We start from the raw sequence: 17997 nt of genomic DNA on the forward strand, positions 1-17997 counted from the left end.
CTATAAATAGTGGTGTTAATTTCAGTCAGTGTGATTGAGCTTCATTGGTTCACAGTTTTTTACCAGACTGGAGCTGTGATTTCCAACAGCTGTTCACCCCTCTGAGTGTTTGTCAGTGAAAGAGGGTTCACTGGCACCCGTGTAATCTGGAGAGAAAGTGGCAGGTGATTCGTGTGTGTGCTGTTTTATAGGTGTGAGCATGTAAGCGATGACTCTGCATTTGTGAGTTCACACCTAACTTCTGCATTAGTGTTTGTTGTTTGCCCACCACAGTTACAGATTACTGCAGCGTCTCCTGGTATGTAGCTCATAACTAGACGCAGTCATTAAAACTTCAGAGTGGAACAAAGCCAATCAATTAGTTTGATTGATTAGTAAAATGCCCAGGGGAGATGGAAAGAGTAGCTGTGCAGCAGACTGGTGGAGAATCCCAATACACACGAGTGGTACTTGTCCTCTGGTGCCCGTCTTGATTTTATTGACATTTGTTTGAAAAACTATACACAGGAGGAAATTCTTGCTTAGCACCCTGTTAATCTTTCTGAAGCGAGAGGAATCCATATGAGGTGAGAAGATAAGGAAACGCTTCAGACCCAAGCAGCCACCTATTTCTTCGCCCCCTTTTCAGCTGCTCCTCACTGGTAAAACATGATTGGCACATGCAGGACATTTTAATGCCAAGCCCATGGTTCAAAATCAATGCAAGCCGGTGGACTAAATGTTCACGTCAGGGAGAAAAAGATTAGGATACAGCAGTAGCTATAAAAATGCACAGTAAAAGCTTGCACAGTGTAAGCTTTGTCCTTCCCATAAAGCATTGCAGATCGCACAGCTCCCAGGGGAATTCATTCAACATGCAGAGAAATAAACAGATAGACGCAAAGCTAAAACGCCAGTGTTGAGTCTTTATTGAACTTCCATGGTACAGAAAGACCACATTTCTACAGGAATGCTACTAAAAATCACAAGACTGGATATCTGGAGGATAGCAAGAGCCACGCATGATGCCACCAGCACTATGTCTGTCTGTGATGTAAATGTATGTGTGTGTGTGTGTGGAGGGGGGGGGTATTTCATGTCTCAAAGCTGCTTAGAAAAGTTGCCAAACACAAACTGACATTTGGCTCTGAAAGATTCTATAAGACATCACTCACTGATAGATAAAATAGACATTTATAAATAATAGATTTGAAGCTAGTCTCACAGGTTTTCTTACTGTACACATGCAGATTCATTGGAGAGACAGAAATGATGCTCCTTGATGTCCTACTTTCCTTTAGTGCTCCCAAGACAGTTGATATACAGTGACTTGAAACATGATATGAGGAAAATGATGCCGTTTTGTTTTCCGGGATTGGGATACTGTCAGGTAAAAAAAAAAAACTTGTCGTGGTATCATCAGTCCTTTGATCACGCGTACAGTTCAGAGATGCTAATTTCCATGATGACATAAATCTGTCTTTGTTGTTCACCATCCAAAACCTTTGGGAATCATTGATTTCTACAGGAATGCCTCTTCTATCCATTCCCGCTCTGAATATTTTATCTCCACCACTGGAAATACTCTATGCTTAACACACCTCTAACACAGTCCAGCAGGAACAGAGGGTGCTCACAAAGACTCGACAAAGAGGTGAACGTCAGCCAGATAATTAAGAAAACAAATCATGAGGAAAAACTGAAACAAAACAGACTCCTCTACACACCGCAGAGGAAAAAGCCACACTATTTGCATTTACGGCGCCCAAAGCAGGGAATAAACAGCAGTTTTTGGAGCGTGACATGTTAAACACATTGCCTGTTGGCTACAGCTGTGCCAAACAGCTTTGTGAAATACCCCGTTCAGTGTTGGGAGATGCTGAGAATGGCTTTTAACCATTTACAAACCAGATAAAAGCCAGCTAAATTGAACTGAATTTGAGTGTCATGTAATGAAAGAACCGTCTGCTAGATTAGAATGAATACTGAACAGCTTCATATGTGCAGCTGAATCACTGGAAACAGCTGTGGAAGCACAGGTAGGGCATTTCAGGGGTAATGGGATGTTGCAGATCTGTTAAACTGCTTGTTTGTGAATTAGTCATGGCGGGTCGGAGCGCAGAGCAGTTGGTTGGCTTGGCAGAGCTTGGGGCCATACAGGGGATGGAAAACAGGGAGCAGGTTACAGAGACGCGGAACCGCATAAAAGAAATTTATACCAAGCACAGAGGAAGAAAGGAAGGAGGGAGCAGCAGGGAGATGTGTTTGGGTTTTTTAGACCTAAGGGAAGCCAAGGAGTTTTGTTATGGTTGGATACCTGGGACCCCTGGATTCACTTCACAGTTTCAGAGAAAATAAAACGGCGCTGCAGGCACAGCCTCTGGTCGTGTTGATGTTCCTCCTCAGGCCCCGTAGAAATGTTTACCATATGGAAAAATAGTCACCTCAGAGGTTCACGACTGGGATCCTGACACAGCAAGAGACACAGAGAAGAAGAGTGAGAGAGATAGAAAGACTAAGACCAAAAAAAAGGAGGAGGAGGAGGGGAGGGTTGTGGGAAGCTTTGGGACTTCTGATGATGGGAGGAAAGACAGAAAGGGAGAGGTGAAGTGGAGCAGCGAGGCCTGAAGCTGGAAAAGTGGTGTACACGCAAACGGAAAGCTGCATCACAGGGGACTGAGAGGGCGGCGGGGGGAAGAGACGGAAGAGAAGGAGGTAGAAGTGGAAGGTGGAGGAAAAGCTGATGGGGAGGGAGGAAGTGAGAGGGAGCACTGGAGTACAGCACTATAATTATCTTGATTGAGATTAACTTTAAATACCCTCGAATAAAAGCATAATTTCATGGATGGTGACTGGGCCCACTATGACTCATCTGTAGAGGGGGTTTAAAACACTGATACATCTTACAACACTCCAGGCCTGAATACTCCTCAGAGAATAGCACTACTGTTCATTTCTACTCCATGTACATGCTTATAATGCAAAAGAGGTAATAAGGCTTCTTCACACACAAAGAAACAAACTTCGGTAACACTTTACTTGAAGGTATCTACATAAGAGTGACATTACACTGTCATGACACATGAACCCTAACCCTAACTCTGAGCCCTAACCCTAACTTGTCATGACAAAAACCGAATGACACTTTGTGACAAAAGTGTTGTCATAAACGTTTATGACTTGTTTATGTTTATGACACGTTCATGACAGTGTCATGTCACTCTTATGTATCTATATTTCAATCCAGAGGTGCACACATGCAAATCAGACACATAGACTTAGACACGCACACACTCGAGACTGAAGACTGGTGAGACGACTCATTACCTCTCCCTGTCGGTGAAGGAGGCGGAGGTGCTGTGCAACGTCTGCCGGCTGTCCTCTGAAGCAAGGGAACGAGGGAGAGCGAGGGAGAGTGGGGGGGCCACGCCACGGGAAAGCGGGGGTGGATGCTGGGAACAGCTGTGATCGTAACTGGGAGAGAAGGATAGTGACACAGATAGATAGATAGATAGATAGATAGAGAGAGAGAGAGAGAGAGAGAGAGAGAGAGAGACACAGAGAGAGACGAGAAAGGATGAAAGGAGGCAAGAAAATGAAAGGGATGGAGAGTTAAGAAGAGTGAGCAAAGGAGGGGTTGGTGGAGTAGGGAGTCAGACAAGAGGAAAAAGAAAGATGCAGACAGAGGGATGGGAAAAGATGGGAATTAAGGAAAAAAAGAGACAGAGAAGAAGAGGGACAGGAATAGAAACCGAGATGAAAGGACTCAAAGAAAGTTTGAGTTTGAGAGAGACAGATAACAGTAAAAGAAGGTGAGAGAGGAAGAAACAGTGCAGGAAATGATAGAGAGGGGTGAAATTAAGGGAGATAGACAGAGACACAGATAAGGAGAAACAGCAGAGTAAAGAGAAAAGACAGAGGGGGGAGATACAGAGAAACAATGTCAGAGAGCGTCGAGAACAGCCGAGCCATTTAGCATCAGCGAACACATTACTCTGCCACTGTGAGAGAGAATTAGTGCACTCATCGGACTCATTAAAACGTTGTCAGGGGAGAGAGGGAGGCAGAGCGAGAAATGGGTGAAGGAGACAGGCACTGTGGGACGGGGGAGGAGAGGGGTGAGGTGGGAAGGATGCAACAAGGCAAAGAAATGGACAGAGGGGTGACGCATCACAGAGGTGGCGTGCCATTGTTTTCGTAAGGAGGGTGAAGACGCAGTCGAGAGTCACAGGGTCAGGCTCTTAGAGGCAAAAAAGCAGCCATAAAAGCCATCCTGCACCCTCATCTTCCTTCAGTAACACCTGTCCTCTTCTGGTTGACTTTTCTCTCTCTCTCTCTCTCTCTCTCTCTCTCTCTCTCTCTCTCTCTCTCTCTCTCTACATTCACACACAAACATAGTCACGCTTGATAACATTAGCCACACTAACGATTTTAGGGCTGGGAAAATCACTGAGCACATATGCCGCTCTTCTATAATCATAATGAACTGGACGGTGGCCAATTTCCACTATAGGCTATCATTTCAGTCCATCTGTATACCGCCCCGCCCCCCTCCCGCTCATAGCGCGGCACTCTCTCCATCTAACACATGGCGTTATTTACACATTTATGACACTGAAGCACGAGCCAGTCTATAGAGATGGGCTGCTGCCATGTCTCCAGCCTTGAATCCCCGCTATTCTCATTTTTGTAAGGCCACTTTGGATCCACCAGCAGTGTGGGTTTTCCTCCCTGGCGGGGACCGGTGGAGTAAGTTATCGGAACAACAATGAAGGCCAGTCTCAGCAACAGAGAGAAAAGAGGCTTTTATCGTGTATCAGCTCAAGCTGGAGGATTATCTGTGGATCAGCAGTCAGACTGGCGGTGCTGGGAGAGATAGGAGACTGGTGAGGGAGATAAGAGGAGTACCAGCTGTGCAAAGACAGGCACTATTAGAGCAATGCAATGATGATAACTGGAAATAAGCGAAGAACCTGAAGGAAGTAGGGGAACACAGGTATTCAGAGAAAGAAAGAAAAAGAACCTGGGAGGTGAATGGAAAAGAGGCCCAAGTAAGAGGAGGAAGGGAGGGTTGGAGAGAGAGTGAGGGGAGATAATGTAAGAGTGTGGGAGCAAAACTGAGATTAAGAGAGAGTATGAAAAATAGATATGAAGGAGAATAAATTATACAGATCCAGGCAATGAAATGAAAAATTATGATATAATAGAAATGTGGGTAAGATGAGCAGATAAGAGAATTAGAGTAAGGAGGAGGAGAGTAAAAGTATAAATGGCTGAGAAAAAAATGTGGGTGATGCAGAAAGAGAAGGAATGAGGGGTCCCAGCGGTCAAATAAACTAGGCGTTATTGGTTTGATCAGCAAAGCGTGGAAATGCTCCACTACATCACATAGATGACTCCTCATTTCCAGCTAATGGCCATGTGTGCAGCAAGCACTTCCTACGAGGCCTGAAAACATAACGTATCACAAACAGAACCCCCACCTTGTGTTAACATGCACTGAGAGGTTTAATGGCCGATGGGCTGTTAAAGCACATTGACATCAGTGAAGCCATGTTATTGCTCAAGCCTGTAACGCGACAGATCTGTTTTTGCTTCCAGTTCCATCCTATTGGTTATAGTCAGTGTTTAATTATTGCAACTCTAATGGCATTAAATGACACATCTGTGCCAACTGTGACTTTTCAGGAGCACAAGTGTTATTAATAAAGTCATTAGAATGTAATTACTCTTATTAGCTCTCACTTTAGGAAGGAATACATAGTACGGATAGACCAGTTATCGTCCCTGTCTGATTATCGGGCCGTTTTTTTTGGCAGTTTGCATATGATCTGTATCGGCGTTTTATTTGCCCGATAACCGATAAAGTTAATTCATTAAAAAGTGCGCTACTTTGGCTCCGCTACAGCTCTGTGTCTGTCCCTCTGCTTGGGTTTCACTCCTCACTGAGTCTAACTTAATGTCCCACAACACTATCTGACTATCTTTTACTGTGTATCATGTTGAAAGTTCCTAATGTATTTAATAATTGCTTAAAGCATTTACTGTAAACAAAGTTTTGTGCTGCAGTTTGTAACATTCCAAAAATCTTAATTCTGACTTTTTTTGATTTCTTGCCTTTTGATTTTGATTTTCACTGTCAATGCACATTGGTTTCAAATATCAGTTATCGGTTTCATAAACTAATAATAATTGGTATCGGCCTTAAAAAAAAACAGTATCGGTCGATCCCTAATACACAGACACATTACGTAATCATTGACAACAGGCACACAGACATGACAGACGGACCAACATGCACATGCAAACACATCTGTAACTATCAGGGTGTCATCTTCATAAATCCCTTCACATCTAGTACAATCCAACAATTTTCATCTTGATCCATCAGTGGGTAGAAAAAGGGAGAAGTCAAATTCTTGACTCTTTCAGTCCCATTCTTCAAAGCACAGTATATTCCAATCTCTTAATGCAGCACAGCCCTAGCTAATAAAGATATGTCTGTGACTTCCTCTTCAGTGTTTGGATATGCCTACGGATTATAACCAAGTCAACAAAAAGATGATTAGTCCCTCTAAGATTGCTAAGATTACCAAAGAAGCACAATTATCCAGCAAATGACGCGATACAAAGACAATTAGACTGAAGTGTGAACAAAGAATCCCAATGTTGTGTACCAGGGATAGTTTTATTGTGCTTTCCTATCTTGTTAATCATCTCATGACCCTTTAGGGGGTCCTGACCCCCAGGTTGGAAATGTCTGTTCTAAGTAAATCTACAACTGACCTCAGTACATCCCTGCTTTAACTGAGGCACGTTATTCTAGGAATCAATTTTCTCAGAGCAAATGTAATCCAGGGGGTCTACACAATGCGTTCAGACAAAGCACCTCATTTAACCTCAAACTCGGTCTTAAACAGCCCAATTTAGAAATCAAAATGCTGTCATATTAAGGGAGGCATCTTGTATTGAAGCTCAAACTGGTCTGCACCTGGCTGTGTGTGTTCTTAAAATGATAAATAGTCTTATCTACAACCTTAGCATTAAAAACCCTTTGAATCAGGAGAACCAGTACTGCCCTCCTGCTGTGGGATAGGTGTTCAGCTCATACAGGGAAAGTTTGCTAATCCTTGCTCTTATTCAGCAATGCCCACTTCACATTTATGTGGCAATACACACACACACACACACACACACACAATATTTTAAAGGAGAGAGTTTAGGTTCCTACCAGAGTTTGGCTGTAATTACGACTGCCGTCAGGATGAGCAGCGAGGAGATGGTCACTGTGACGTAGAACTGAGGGTCCACTGTAACACACACACACACACACACACACTCGTGCAATTACTTATCTCAGACCATGACCATGTATAATTTGTATCCAGAACAAAAGAAGAAATCAATGAAGCCAGCTGAAACATGAAATTGGATGTGCGAGACGCTGGCCTCCAACTATAACACTAATCCGATGACGTCTTCTCTATATCTTGCATTTTGACAGCGGCCAATTCCTCACTGTGAGTGATGAGAACTTTATTAGGCATTCCCCCGCCACAGACACAGCCGGCTGCACACAGCAGCCTTCACCCTGGTGACAGCTAATTCCCTGGAGGACTTGTGGTATGTGTGTGTGTTCACGTGGACTGTGGCTCGTGGCCACCTTTATTTAGAAATCCTTTCTGTGCATCTCCTGAAGCCCACCTTCCTCAGGCTCCGTCTCCTCCGCCTCCGTGCCTCCATCCTCGACTCCCTCCTGGTTCTTAGACTCCAGCGGCACGTCCTCCCGGGGTTGCATGCTTGCAGGCCAGTCTGACTTGGCGGTGCTGGCCTCCTGCTGGTTACCATGCTGGTGCAGGGGGTCAGTTTCCTGGCTGGAAAGGAAATGGTAAGTCTCATCCTCCAGAGGCTGTGTGGGACCCCAGACTACCGCCCACAGAGGGGTGGGTGTGACCTGGGCTGTAACGGACAGCTGGACAGACCGGGCGTCCACCTGCTCCTCGACCTCACTGTCGTCTCGGTTACAGGTGGAAGGCTGTGTGACCAGAGCAACCAGGAGAAGGCAGACAAGGCAGCGGAGGGCAGTCAGTCGTGTGACAGGAGAGATGGAGCTGGAAGAGAAGTGGAGGAGAAAGAATGAGAGGTTGTGGAGTGACAGAGAAGTTATCTGAGAAAACGTATTGTCCCCAGGCGTCTGCACGACCTCATCAGCTCAGAAATGTAATCTTATTCCAGCCATCACTCAAACTGACATTTAATGCATCTGCACCCTATACATCCCTCCTTCACCTTCGTTACTATCCACCTTACCATCTCTCCATCGCTTCGCTCTGTTCACTGAGACTCCGCTCCTCCGATCATCTCTCTCTGTAAGACAGGACAGAGGGGCAAGAGAGGGATAGAGAGGGAGAGAAAGGGGGAGGGTCCAGCTTTTTTCTTCTTTTATGTTGCCGGATAAAACCATGTTAACTAGACACCAGGAAGAGTATTGGCAGAAAACAGAAACGGTCATCTTTATAAAAAAATTAAAATAAAAAAAAACATACACACACAGACTCCCCTGGGCTTTTAAATTTAACGCTCAATTATGCGCCACATTTATACAGTATCCACATCTGCATTCAAAAACACCCAGAAGTACATACTCATTGTCTGTTCTGTTCTCTCACACATTTACAGTGCACACACCTGAGCACAGCACATTAATCATCATTAGAAGCATCATGCATTGAGCCAATACTCTATATGGCACTTGGAGCAAAGAGAGGTAACTTCCTTTCCACAACTGCTGCCTAAATGCCACAGAAATGTCACTTAGAGACACACAAGCACACCGGGAGACGGACACAAACACACACACACTCCGACACATATCAGTTATCATGCCTACCTCTGGCAGTGGAGAGAGGGAATGAGAGAGAAAGGGGGAGATACAGAGAGCAAGTGAGAAAAAAAGCATTGGTTGCCTTAGCGACTGAGACATGTAGAGTCTGCTAGAGTAAGAGAGGGGAGAGAGAGCGATGTAGGGAGGGCAGGAGACTGTAGGAAAGAGATTTAAATGCTAATTATGTGTTGTTTTTTTTAAGAAACTGGTTCAATTAAATGGAGGCAAAGGAAAAGAAATGAATTTGACGAGGCAAACAGAAATGATACTGAGGACGACATTGGTAAGCTCATTTTAGAGGCAGGAGGTTAAAAAAAAAAAACTCTTCAATTATATTTACAAAAACAGGCAAGGACACCCCAGAGACAGAAATGCAGAAAGCAAGAGGAGGGAGGGAACGAGGGGAATAAAGATAGAATAAAATTTAATTTGCATCAATTTACACAGGTTGCGCCAGCAGAGCAGGGCGATGAACTGGTGTTTGAAGAAGAGGCAGGGTCAGATTGAAATAAAAAAAAAAGAGACAACAAGAGATGCCAATTTGGAGGTAAGAGTCAAAGGGTGACAGCTTTATTGTATGTGGAAATATTTACATGTAAAGCAATCTGCCTATCACTCACATATACACACGCACTCCCCGTCTTCATCCATACGCTCCCCCCGCCGACACTGACAGTCAGTCTGTCACACTTCGCTCCCCTGCACCCTCCTTTGCTGTCACTACGCTCCCTCTCTCTCTCTCTCATTTCCTCTTCATGGCTGCAGGCCGTGGTGTCCTCAGCATGAGAAACCAGCACTCACTGGAGAATGCAGCGCAACCACGAGCCGGACCCTCCATCCTCCGCAATGTCTTTTCCTTCAGCGTTGTCATCATCATCCTCGTAATCTAAATTTGATAAGGAGGTCATGAGGATTCGTCATGACATGCATCATCTAAAATTAACATGATAATGAAGTCTGCAATTCCATGGTTACTCATTGAGCGTGCCAGTCAGTAAATGAAGACATGAAAACATGTGAAATGCAGTGTGTGTCTGTACCATCAGTCTCCTCGTCATCTTCTGTGTCCCCCTCTGATTCCAGCGAACAGGACTCCAACCGACTGTCTCTCTTCACTGTGACATCACCCCTTCAACATTCACACTCACATTAATTAAACGCCTAATATCAATAGAGGTGTGTGTCAAAACCGTTATATTCATTAGCACCTTATACATCCCAGTAAAGCTTTAGAATTAGCAGTGCACTTAGCCTTGGAAAAATATGCAAATAAGAAATTTCGTTGAGCAGTTCAGTCCAAAATCTTTTTTATCTGAGTAGTGTTGACATGTGTTGAGCCTACCTCTGCTTCCCAGAACTGGGGAGCTGCTCCCATACAATGAGGTCATGACCTCCAGTGACCCACCGGTGGTCTCCGCTTCCTGTGGCCCACGCTGTAAAGCAGAGGATTCTGGGAGCATCGGGCCAGGAGAGAGAGGCCAGGTACTGACACTGAGGCAGAGAGAATACTAGAAGGACGAGAGGGAGATGAAGGGAATGGAGGTCAACAGAGGAAAACAAAGTGCTTTCGATTTTGTCTTAAGTCCTTATTGTGCTTTCACTCTCTCAAAGTGGAGCAAGTTACTTCTGGTTGCACAAGGTTTACTCTGTGACTCACAATTTAGCGAGCTCTCTCCATTCGCCAGATCATAGCAGGAGCCAATTAGGAGGCCTCCTGTCTGGTGAACACAATCTGTTACCCCGGTGATGCTGTTGTGATTGGTCAGTCTGGACATGGTTCCTGTGATAATTGGACAGATGTTAGGTAGAAAGATTATGCAAATGTTCCTTCATCTACCTTGCTTTTCCAATCATCCTGAAAGAAAGAAAGAAAGAAAGAAAGAAAGAAAGAAAGAAAGACAGACAGACAGACGACAGACAGACAGACAGACACACAGACACACAGACACACACACACACTTACCGGTCCTCCAGTGCAGGATCTTGAGCCAGGCTTGACCATAAGACAGGAACACTCTGTCTCCCCTCGGGCTGAGGGTCAGACGCCCGCCCGACCCCCCTCCACAGCCCGTCACCTGTTCGCCCCAGTGGTGCAGCAGCCGCAGGGGGTCTCGATCTGAACACCGGTTCTCCCACACAGACACCCCTCCCTCTGCCGAGCCGCTGAACACCAGCGGACCCTGAGACTGTGGAGGGCACAGGAGACATGGTTGTCATGGTGATCTGAGTCTTTACCCAGTGCGTGTGTGTATGTGTGCGTGAATGTGTGTGTGTGTGTGTGTGTGAGAGTGTGAGTGTGAGTGTGTGAGAGAGAGAGAGAGAGAGATAGAGATAGATACACAGAATAAGGGAAAGAGTGTGTATGTATGTTTGTGTGAAGGGAAAAGAATTGTGTGTGAACAGTTTGAAAATGTACGTTTCTGAGCCGCTGTTGGTTTTAAATGGATTGTGTGCTTTGCATGATAAACAACAAAGAGGATGACAATGATGTGCTACGCTTTAATGCTTTAGGCATATTTTGATGATTGCAAATTGAAACAAAAATGTGCATATGTAGCTCTGGATTTCAATATTCATAAAAAGCCTTTTTGCTCCAAATTTGTACAGTATGCTTTCTAAAAATGGTGAGCTAAACGACTTACATCTCAATAAATATCTTTGATATCTGTTTGAAAGCAATAAACAAGGAAAGCTGTGAGGATAAGAGTGAAAAATAAAGCTGTTTGATTTCCTGAGGAGGGGCTTTTTCACAAATTAATAATCAAGAGTTCTAAAACTACTTTAGACAGCTTCTACAGAGAGAGAAACATTGGCGTGTTTTTTTTTTTTTATCAGCCTTTAAAAATAGGCTGAACATGAAAACAGCTTGAGCATCTTCAGTGTGAACATAACATGATAAAAAGCGAGAGAGCACATCACGGAACGTAGGTGAGTGACCCACCCACCTGGATGGAGGTGACTGCTTCCTGGTGAGCATTGATTGACTGGCAGTTTTCGAAAGTTTGCCAGCTCCAGGCTTGCACTTTCCCCCCATCTGATTGGGTGACAGAGGGTGAGGTTAACATGTGCTGACAGGCGACTGGCAGTCATTATTGTTGGTCACGGTCGATCCACCTGAGCCTGACTACCTAATCTGTGCGCCACCATCTCTCTGATTCAGCCCAATAGCCATGCGCTACACTCACTAATTCACTGGCAGATGATGCCTACATATTAGCAAATATGTACATGTCTCCTCCAAAGCACATAGATGTACAGAAATAGATGTAAAATAAAAATACGACACAATGCCACTATGTCAAATTCCAACTATTGTGTTCACTTCACTGTGTCACTAGGTCATATTTTTCCACACAAAAACACACCTGATCCAGTGATAAAGTAGCCCTCTTCCTCTGGCAAAAAGCAGAGTGCAGTCACAGCGTTGAACGTGTAGATAGACTTAACACACTGCCCTGGAAGTAACAGGAAAATACTAATTTAATTGACAGGGCACAGACCACCAGTCACACAGGCATACATTGATTACGATGTACACACACAGAGACACGTTTCCCAGACAGAGCCCTGAGGCTCTGTCTACCTTAATATATGTATATATGTATATATATGTATATACTGTATATCTGTGTGTGTGTGTGTGTGTGTGTGTGTGTGTGTGTGTGTGTGTGTGTGTGTGTGTGTGTGTGTGTGTGTGTGTGTGTGTGTGTGTGTGTGTGTGTGTGTGTGTGTGTGTGTGTGTGTGTTTGTGTGGTTAAGCATACCAATGCTCAGGGCCCAGATCTTCACATAGCAGTCTGCCGAGCCACTCAAAATAAACCTCTCCTTGTCGGACAAAGACAGGGACCGGGCTGGCGAGAGGGCAAACACAGACAGAAGAGCGGGAGGGGACAGGGGAAGACGAGGAGGAGGAGGAGAATGAGGAGGAGGAAAGAATGGGGATCAGAAAAAGAGAGAGAGAGAGAAGAGGACAAAAAGATTAAGCTTAGAGGAAGCTGTAAATAAGTGATGATGTACAAAAAGGGGACAGATTGCAAGAAAGAGGCAAAGAGAGAATAGGCATGATTTAAAAAAAGAAAGTAATAATTAGTCTATGAACACTGTGTGACTATTAGTTCGACTGAGCTGCATAATCTATGTGCTGTGCTTCTCAATTTGGTATTTTAGGTGGGGAAGCAGGTGGGGAGGGAGTGTAGGAGGCGAGCCAGAGAGGGAGTTGGAGTTCAAGTGATGGAAGGCTGCCTGCTACAGACAGACAGCGAACTCTCTAAAGTGACTACTGAGGTTATCTCTCGCTGGGGTTGATCTGATGAACTGCTCCTATAATTACCAGACAGCAGGACACAGGCATTACTCAGCTGTAGTCGGTGCACATGTAAGGATGTGGATGTGTGTGTGTGTGTGTGTGTGTGTGTGTGCAACCGTGTGTGTCCTCACCCAGCCTCCTGCAGTACTCAGGGGGAGGCGCAGACAGACAGGTGACTCCACCAGCGTGACCCCCCAGGTTCTTGTGCTCCGTTGCCGTGGGAACGTGCCACACCTTCACCGTCGTATCTCGGCTTAGAAGAGGAAGATGGATGGAGCGAGGATATAGAAGGGTAGAAAGTGAGTAAGAGAGTGAGAGAAGGTGAAAACAAGCAAAGTTAAAAGGCGTTCGACATAAATCGCGAGAGATTTCCACCAGGCCATCTCGGCAGGGGGAAGAAAAACAAATATGTCAGACAGCGAGGGAGAGAGCTGGAGCATATTAAGTGATAAATTAGGTGAAATGTTCACTTTGCACATCCATTATGCAAATAGGACCTTCTTTCCTGCTTTACCTTCCAGAAACAACCAGGTTGTCAACAGCAACCACACAGGTGACGATGTCATTGTGACCCTCCAACAGCCGCAAGCGAAACTTTGCTTTCTCCCAAGACGATTTGAGGGATGCAAATTCAGCCTCTGTAAAGGAAATGATTTGTCCAATTAGCAATGTTGACTCATCAGCACCCCAGCTTGTTAATCTACACACTTCTTCAATATGGATTAGTCTGCCACCACGAAACATGGGGCTTATTTAGCTGCAAGGATGCAAAACGTGGGTCCTGTCTTCAGGGAAGCAAATGCAGGCTGTTGGTTTTAATACTGACAGCCACATGAGCTTGTTGGGAATACCTGTGGCATACATGATATAATCTGATTTAAGATGTTAACGACAAAATAAGGGCACTTCTGTGGCCGGGTTGGGTCAGTGGTAGAGCAGGCGCACATATACTGAGAGGTTTATGCCTCGACGCAGAGGTCCAGGGTTCGAATCTGTCCTGTGACAAATTTCCTGCGTGTCTTCCCCCTCTTTCTCACCTAGCTGTACTGTCAAAAATTAAAGACGGAAAAGCCCCAAAAAAATAATCTTTAAAAAAAAATAAGGGCACTGCATTGTGCTTTCGATTGCCTGCGATAAACTGTAATCATAATGTACTCAATCAGACCTGACTGTCGAATTTGCTGATCTGTGTCAAAGTCAGAGCAGCCTCCTGACACGTCTCGGCAGTGATCCGACACCTTGGCCGGCTCTGTCCTTTCCTGCTGTCTGCCTATCCGTGCTCCCCCTCCTGTTTCCCTCTGCCTGGCAGCCGGCGCTGGCGTTGCTTGAGTTTTGGACTTCTCTTCTCCCTTAAGGATCTTGGAGGCTGGAGGCGTTTGTGATGGAAGGGCCTCAGGGGTATCCTCCCTGTGCCAGTGCAGAAAAGCGAAAGCTGAATGAATAACCAAGATGCAAGCGGCACACAACATCCTCTGTGACAGGGAACATACCTGTAGAGCTTCTCCAAGTCCCACACAAACAAAAACAGTACTTCTTAATGAGCTCCTAGTCTGTGTATTAGAAAAAGTGTTTCATTCAATTTGATTTTTTGTTGTTGAATATCCACACGTTGATTTAAATTATCTGCCCTCAGGGGCTTCAATAGGAAGGATGACATCTCTGAATGATGTTTACATTACACATTATCGACAGTGGAAAGCGTGACAGTATTTGACCTCCAGCGTGTTTAGATAGACATACAAAAAAGATCAAAGGCTTCAAAGTGAATGTTGTTGCTTTTGAAGAATTATGCTTTTCTCCATCTGCCCCCTCTTGTTGGTACCTCTCCCTCACTTCCTTACACTTGTCTTTTCATCTTCTCCTTTTTTCCGTCTCCCACAATCCCCAGAGTTTGCTGCGGGCCAGAAAGCTGCAGCTGAAGCTCAGCCAATCTGGAACGCAGCTCCGCCTTCCTGGAGATCTGAGAGGGAAGAAGGCACGAGATTGGTTGTAAACCAAGCCAGTAAATCCACAAGTTGTTTATATGCACAACCAATATACTCCGCCTGTCTTGATTTATTAGACTGCAACTGGCAATGCGCACCATACACTGTACTGTCTGATTGTGAGATATGAAAGATGCATGAATGAGTGAATCAGGCCTGTCAACTTGTGACTGAAAGTGTCAGTTTCCTGTGTTAAAGGAGAACTCCACCAGTTTTACACATAAATGTCTACTTCTTTAATTGAGAAAACATTTATATGAGATCTATAGTGGCTCTGGTGGCGCTTTGTTACATCTGAGACAATAACCCCTGATGATGTAATCATGATCTCATCAGGGTTGTCTCTGCTTGAGCTTGGAGATCACAATTTATTTTACAGAAAGTGGGGACATGTTGTTTAAAAATATTTGGGCAATTGTAGGCAGGGAGGGTATAACAAGACAGAATTGTGTGATTGAACATTGTGGGCAATGTAGGATCCAATGTTTGACCCTTATTAGAGACTACAGTTGAAGTCTGAATGTCTGCTTCTTCTATTTTGACCATAAAAAAATAAAACAATATAAAAAAACTAATTTCATATTAAAAGCCCTGGATTTTTTTTAAAAATACTGAAGTAAAAGTATCAAAAGCGGAAGTACTCGTTGGCAGCGGTAAAAGCAACAAGTAACCTTATCTGTCAAATAAATGTATTGAGGTAAAAAGTAAAATATTTCCCACTATGAAATAGCATAAAATGGAAATACTTAATACTGCAAACCTGTAATCTTGAAGATTTTCATTCAAATAAATGTCTGTTGAGTCACTATCTACTGCTGAAGGAGGTATTACAATGGTGATTGAGCATAAGGCTTACAGATGAAAGTATTGCGATATCTATATGCAGTATTACGAACAATTTCATTTTTACTCAAATACAAATTCTAAATCAACCAGAACTGAAATCTTAACAATTGCCACTTTAAGTATTCAGGTAGTTACGTTCTACTATTTTTACACGTGATAAATAAGTAAATCCATTTACTTTTTCCCAAAATGTGAAATCTGTGTGTTACTTATATGAGATTATTCATTGTAAATACTGTGTAATATATTTTTTAAAAGGGAATTTATTTTGTTATTTCTGTTTTACGATCATTTTCTGGTTATCTGTTTCATCATACACTGTAAGATCACACAAGGAAATGCAACTTAGTCACAGAAATGAATCATGGGTACCAGTAACCTTCACCATCACTACCGAATAATCTTCAGCTGCAGATGTGTGCAACAACAGCATTTATTTTCCTGTTTCCAATTAGGGGATTAGAGTAGGGGGGCAGTTCAGTACAGAAAAAACACTGTTGTAGGGCATGACCATAACTTACAGAATTCAGATTCTGCCCTTTAACACAGTGAGGCTCTCCTAAAGTTGTTAGGAGAAAGTTGTTCCTGATCATTATTTTTCTAATGCACTCTGCTCAACGTGAAACCTTCTGATCTCCAAAATTCTTAGGGCAAAAGCTGTCAAATTATTCATTTCCACCATTATCATTAATTCATGTTAATCACATATTTTTTTCTTTATGATATCCCAACTTTATGATACCTTACTTCATAACTTTGTAGCATCACAGAACACCATTAAAACAATTTTTATAGAACCATGTGAGCTTGGCTACTATGTGCCAAATATGACGTGTAATATTTAATGGTGTATTTTAATGATGTATAAATAAGCAGCTCTACTCTACTGAATTTTTCAACCTGTGTCAGCTGGTGAAGATGGATATGTTCTAATGTTTTAATTTTTGACTGAATCTGTGTCTGTGCTTTAGTAAAGTCTGCAGTCATAACCTGTTGTTACATCTGAGGGAAATCTATTCAGGATTGGCAAAAGTCACACAGATTACACACACAGTTAACATTGGGACAAAAAGGCAGATGAAGTGTTTCTGTACCTTGAATCTCTCCTCTGGGGTAAGACTGATTTTTATTTCCAGATTTCCAATCTGTCTCAACTTCTTCTGAAGCTTCCTCACCTCCCCCATTAGAAGCTCTGGGCTTGTCGAAGGCGCCGCAGGTTAACTACACTTTAAACTGCCTAGCTGACTTTGAGTATTGTGTCAAAGACGTAACATTTGTCTTTTAATGAAAAGACGGGAGAGGTTTAAATAAAAAAAACATGTATCAGAAGGCTCGGAAGTGGGTTGAAGAGACGTGTCGCCGGATGTTGATGACACAGTTGACGTGTATAACTTGTCCTTACAGCGACACCATGTGGACGGATAACATATTGCATTACAAAATAAAAAGGAAAAAGGTTAACAATAAATAGACTTATACAGTACATTTACCGTTCTCGGGTTTTCATTTAAGCAGACGTGATTGTGTACGGTTTTATGTTACATGCAATTAATTCACAAAACAAAAGTCTAACTGACCCAAAGTCTGTCAACCGGAGGACGAAGGACAGTAACACTGTGCTGCCTTCAAGTGCTATTCCATCAAGTCATATTTTTGTGTCTCCAAATCGAGATTAAGAATAAAAACTAAATTAAAATAAACTAAATCATAATAGCTGATTTATTTTGGAGATTTAGCAGCAAGGTGACATAGGAGAGTCATAGGAAAGCCATTCGCACTTCGATATTTTGTTAGATAAAAACGAATGTTTGACAAATAAACATCACCAAATGTTAGGCATGCACATACACTTGATTAGACAAGGAAAAATGTCATTCAGCATTTAGAATAAACTTTTTATTTTTATATATTCATATACACATAGAACACAGGTTCTAACCATCTAATTCCTGCATGGTTTAAACTAAAACTGAACTAAATGTGCAGAAAAGCAATAT

The 17997-nt window shown here is 43.4% G+C and overlaps 2 protein-coding genes across 3 annotated transcripts; both read right to left on the reverse strand.

The window, feature by feature from the left end:
• Positions 1 to 885: 885 nt before the first annotated feature.
• LOC120561823 (PILR alpha associated neural protein) lies at positions 886 to 9114 on the reverse strand. 2 transcript variants are annotated; one of them, XM_039805105.1, is made up of 5 exons: positions 8290 to 9114; positions 7684 to 8090; positions 7211 to 7289; positions 3307 to 3453; positions 886 to 2446 (listed from the first exon to the last, which is right to left on the reverse strand). In XM_039805105.1, the coding sequence occupies exons 1-5, from the start codon at positions 8298 to 8300 to the stop codon at positions 2425 to 2427; spliced, it is 666 nt and encodes a 221-aa protein (XP_039661039.1). In that variant the 5' UTR covers positions 8301 to 9114; the 3' UTR covers positions 886 to 2424. The 2 variants fall into 2 exon arrangements, with proteins under 2 accessions (XP_039661039.1, XP_039661040.1); XM_039805106.1 differs by lacking the exon at positions 3307 to 3453.
• A 289-nt stretch (positions 9115 to 9403) lies between these two features.
• Positions 9404 to 17372, reverse strand: si:ch211-154o6.3 (uncharacterized protein LOC563854 homolog). Its single transcript, XM_039805091.1, has 13 exons — positions 17095 to 17372; positions 15011 to 15129; positions 14335 to 14576; positions 13684 to 13807; positions 13301 to 13422; positions 12628 to 12714; positions 12229 to 12318; positions 11809 to 11897; positions 10827 to 11049; positions 10521 to 10643; positions 10206 to 10371; positions 9904 to 9992; positions 9404 to 9749 (listed from the first exon to the last, which is right to left on the reverse strand). Exons 1-13 carry the CDS (start codon positions 17182 to 17184, stop codon positions 9661 to 9663), a joined length of 1653 nt encoding a protein of 550 aa, XP_039661025.1. The 5' UTR covers positions 17185 to 17372; the 3' UTR covers positions 9404 to 9660.
• Between the last annotated feature and the right edge of the window lie 625 nt (positions 17373 to 17997).

Source organism: Perca fluviatilis, chromosome 7 (genome assembly GCF_010015445.1).
Source record: "Perca fluviatilis chromosome 7, GENO_Pfluv_1.0, whole genome shotgun sequence".
Classification (NCBI taxonomy): Eukaryota; Metazoa; Chordata; class Actinopteri; order Perciformes; family Percidae; genus Perca; species Perca fluviatilis.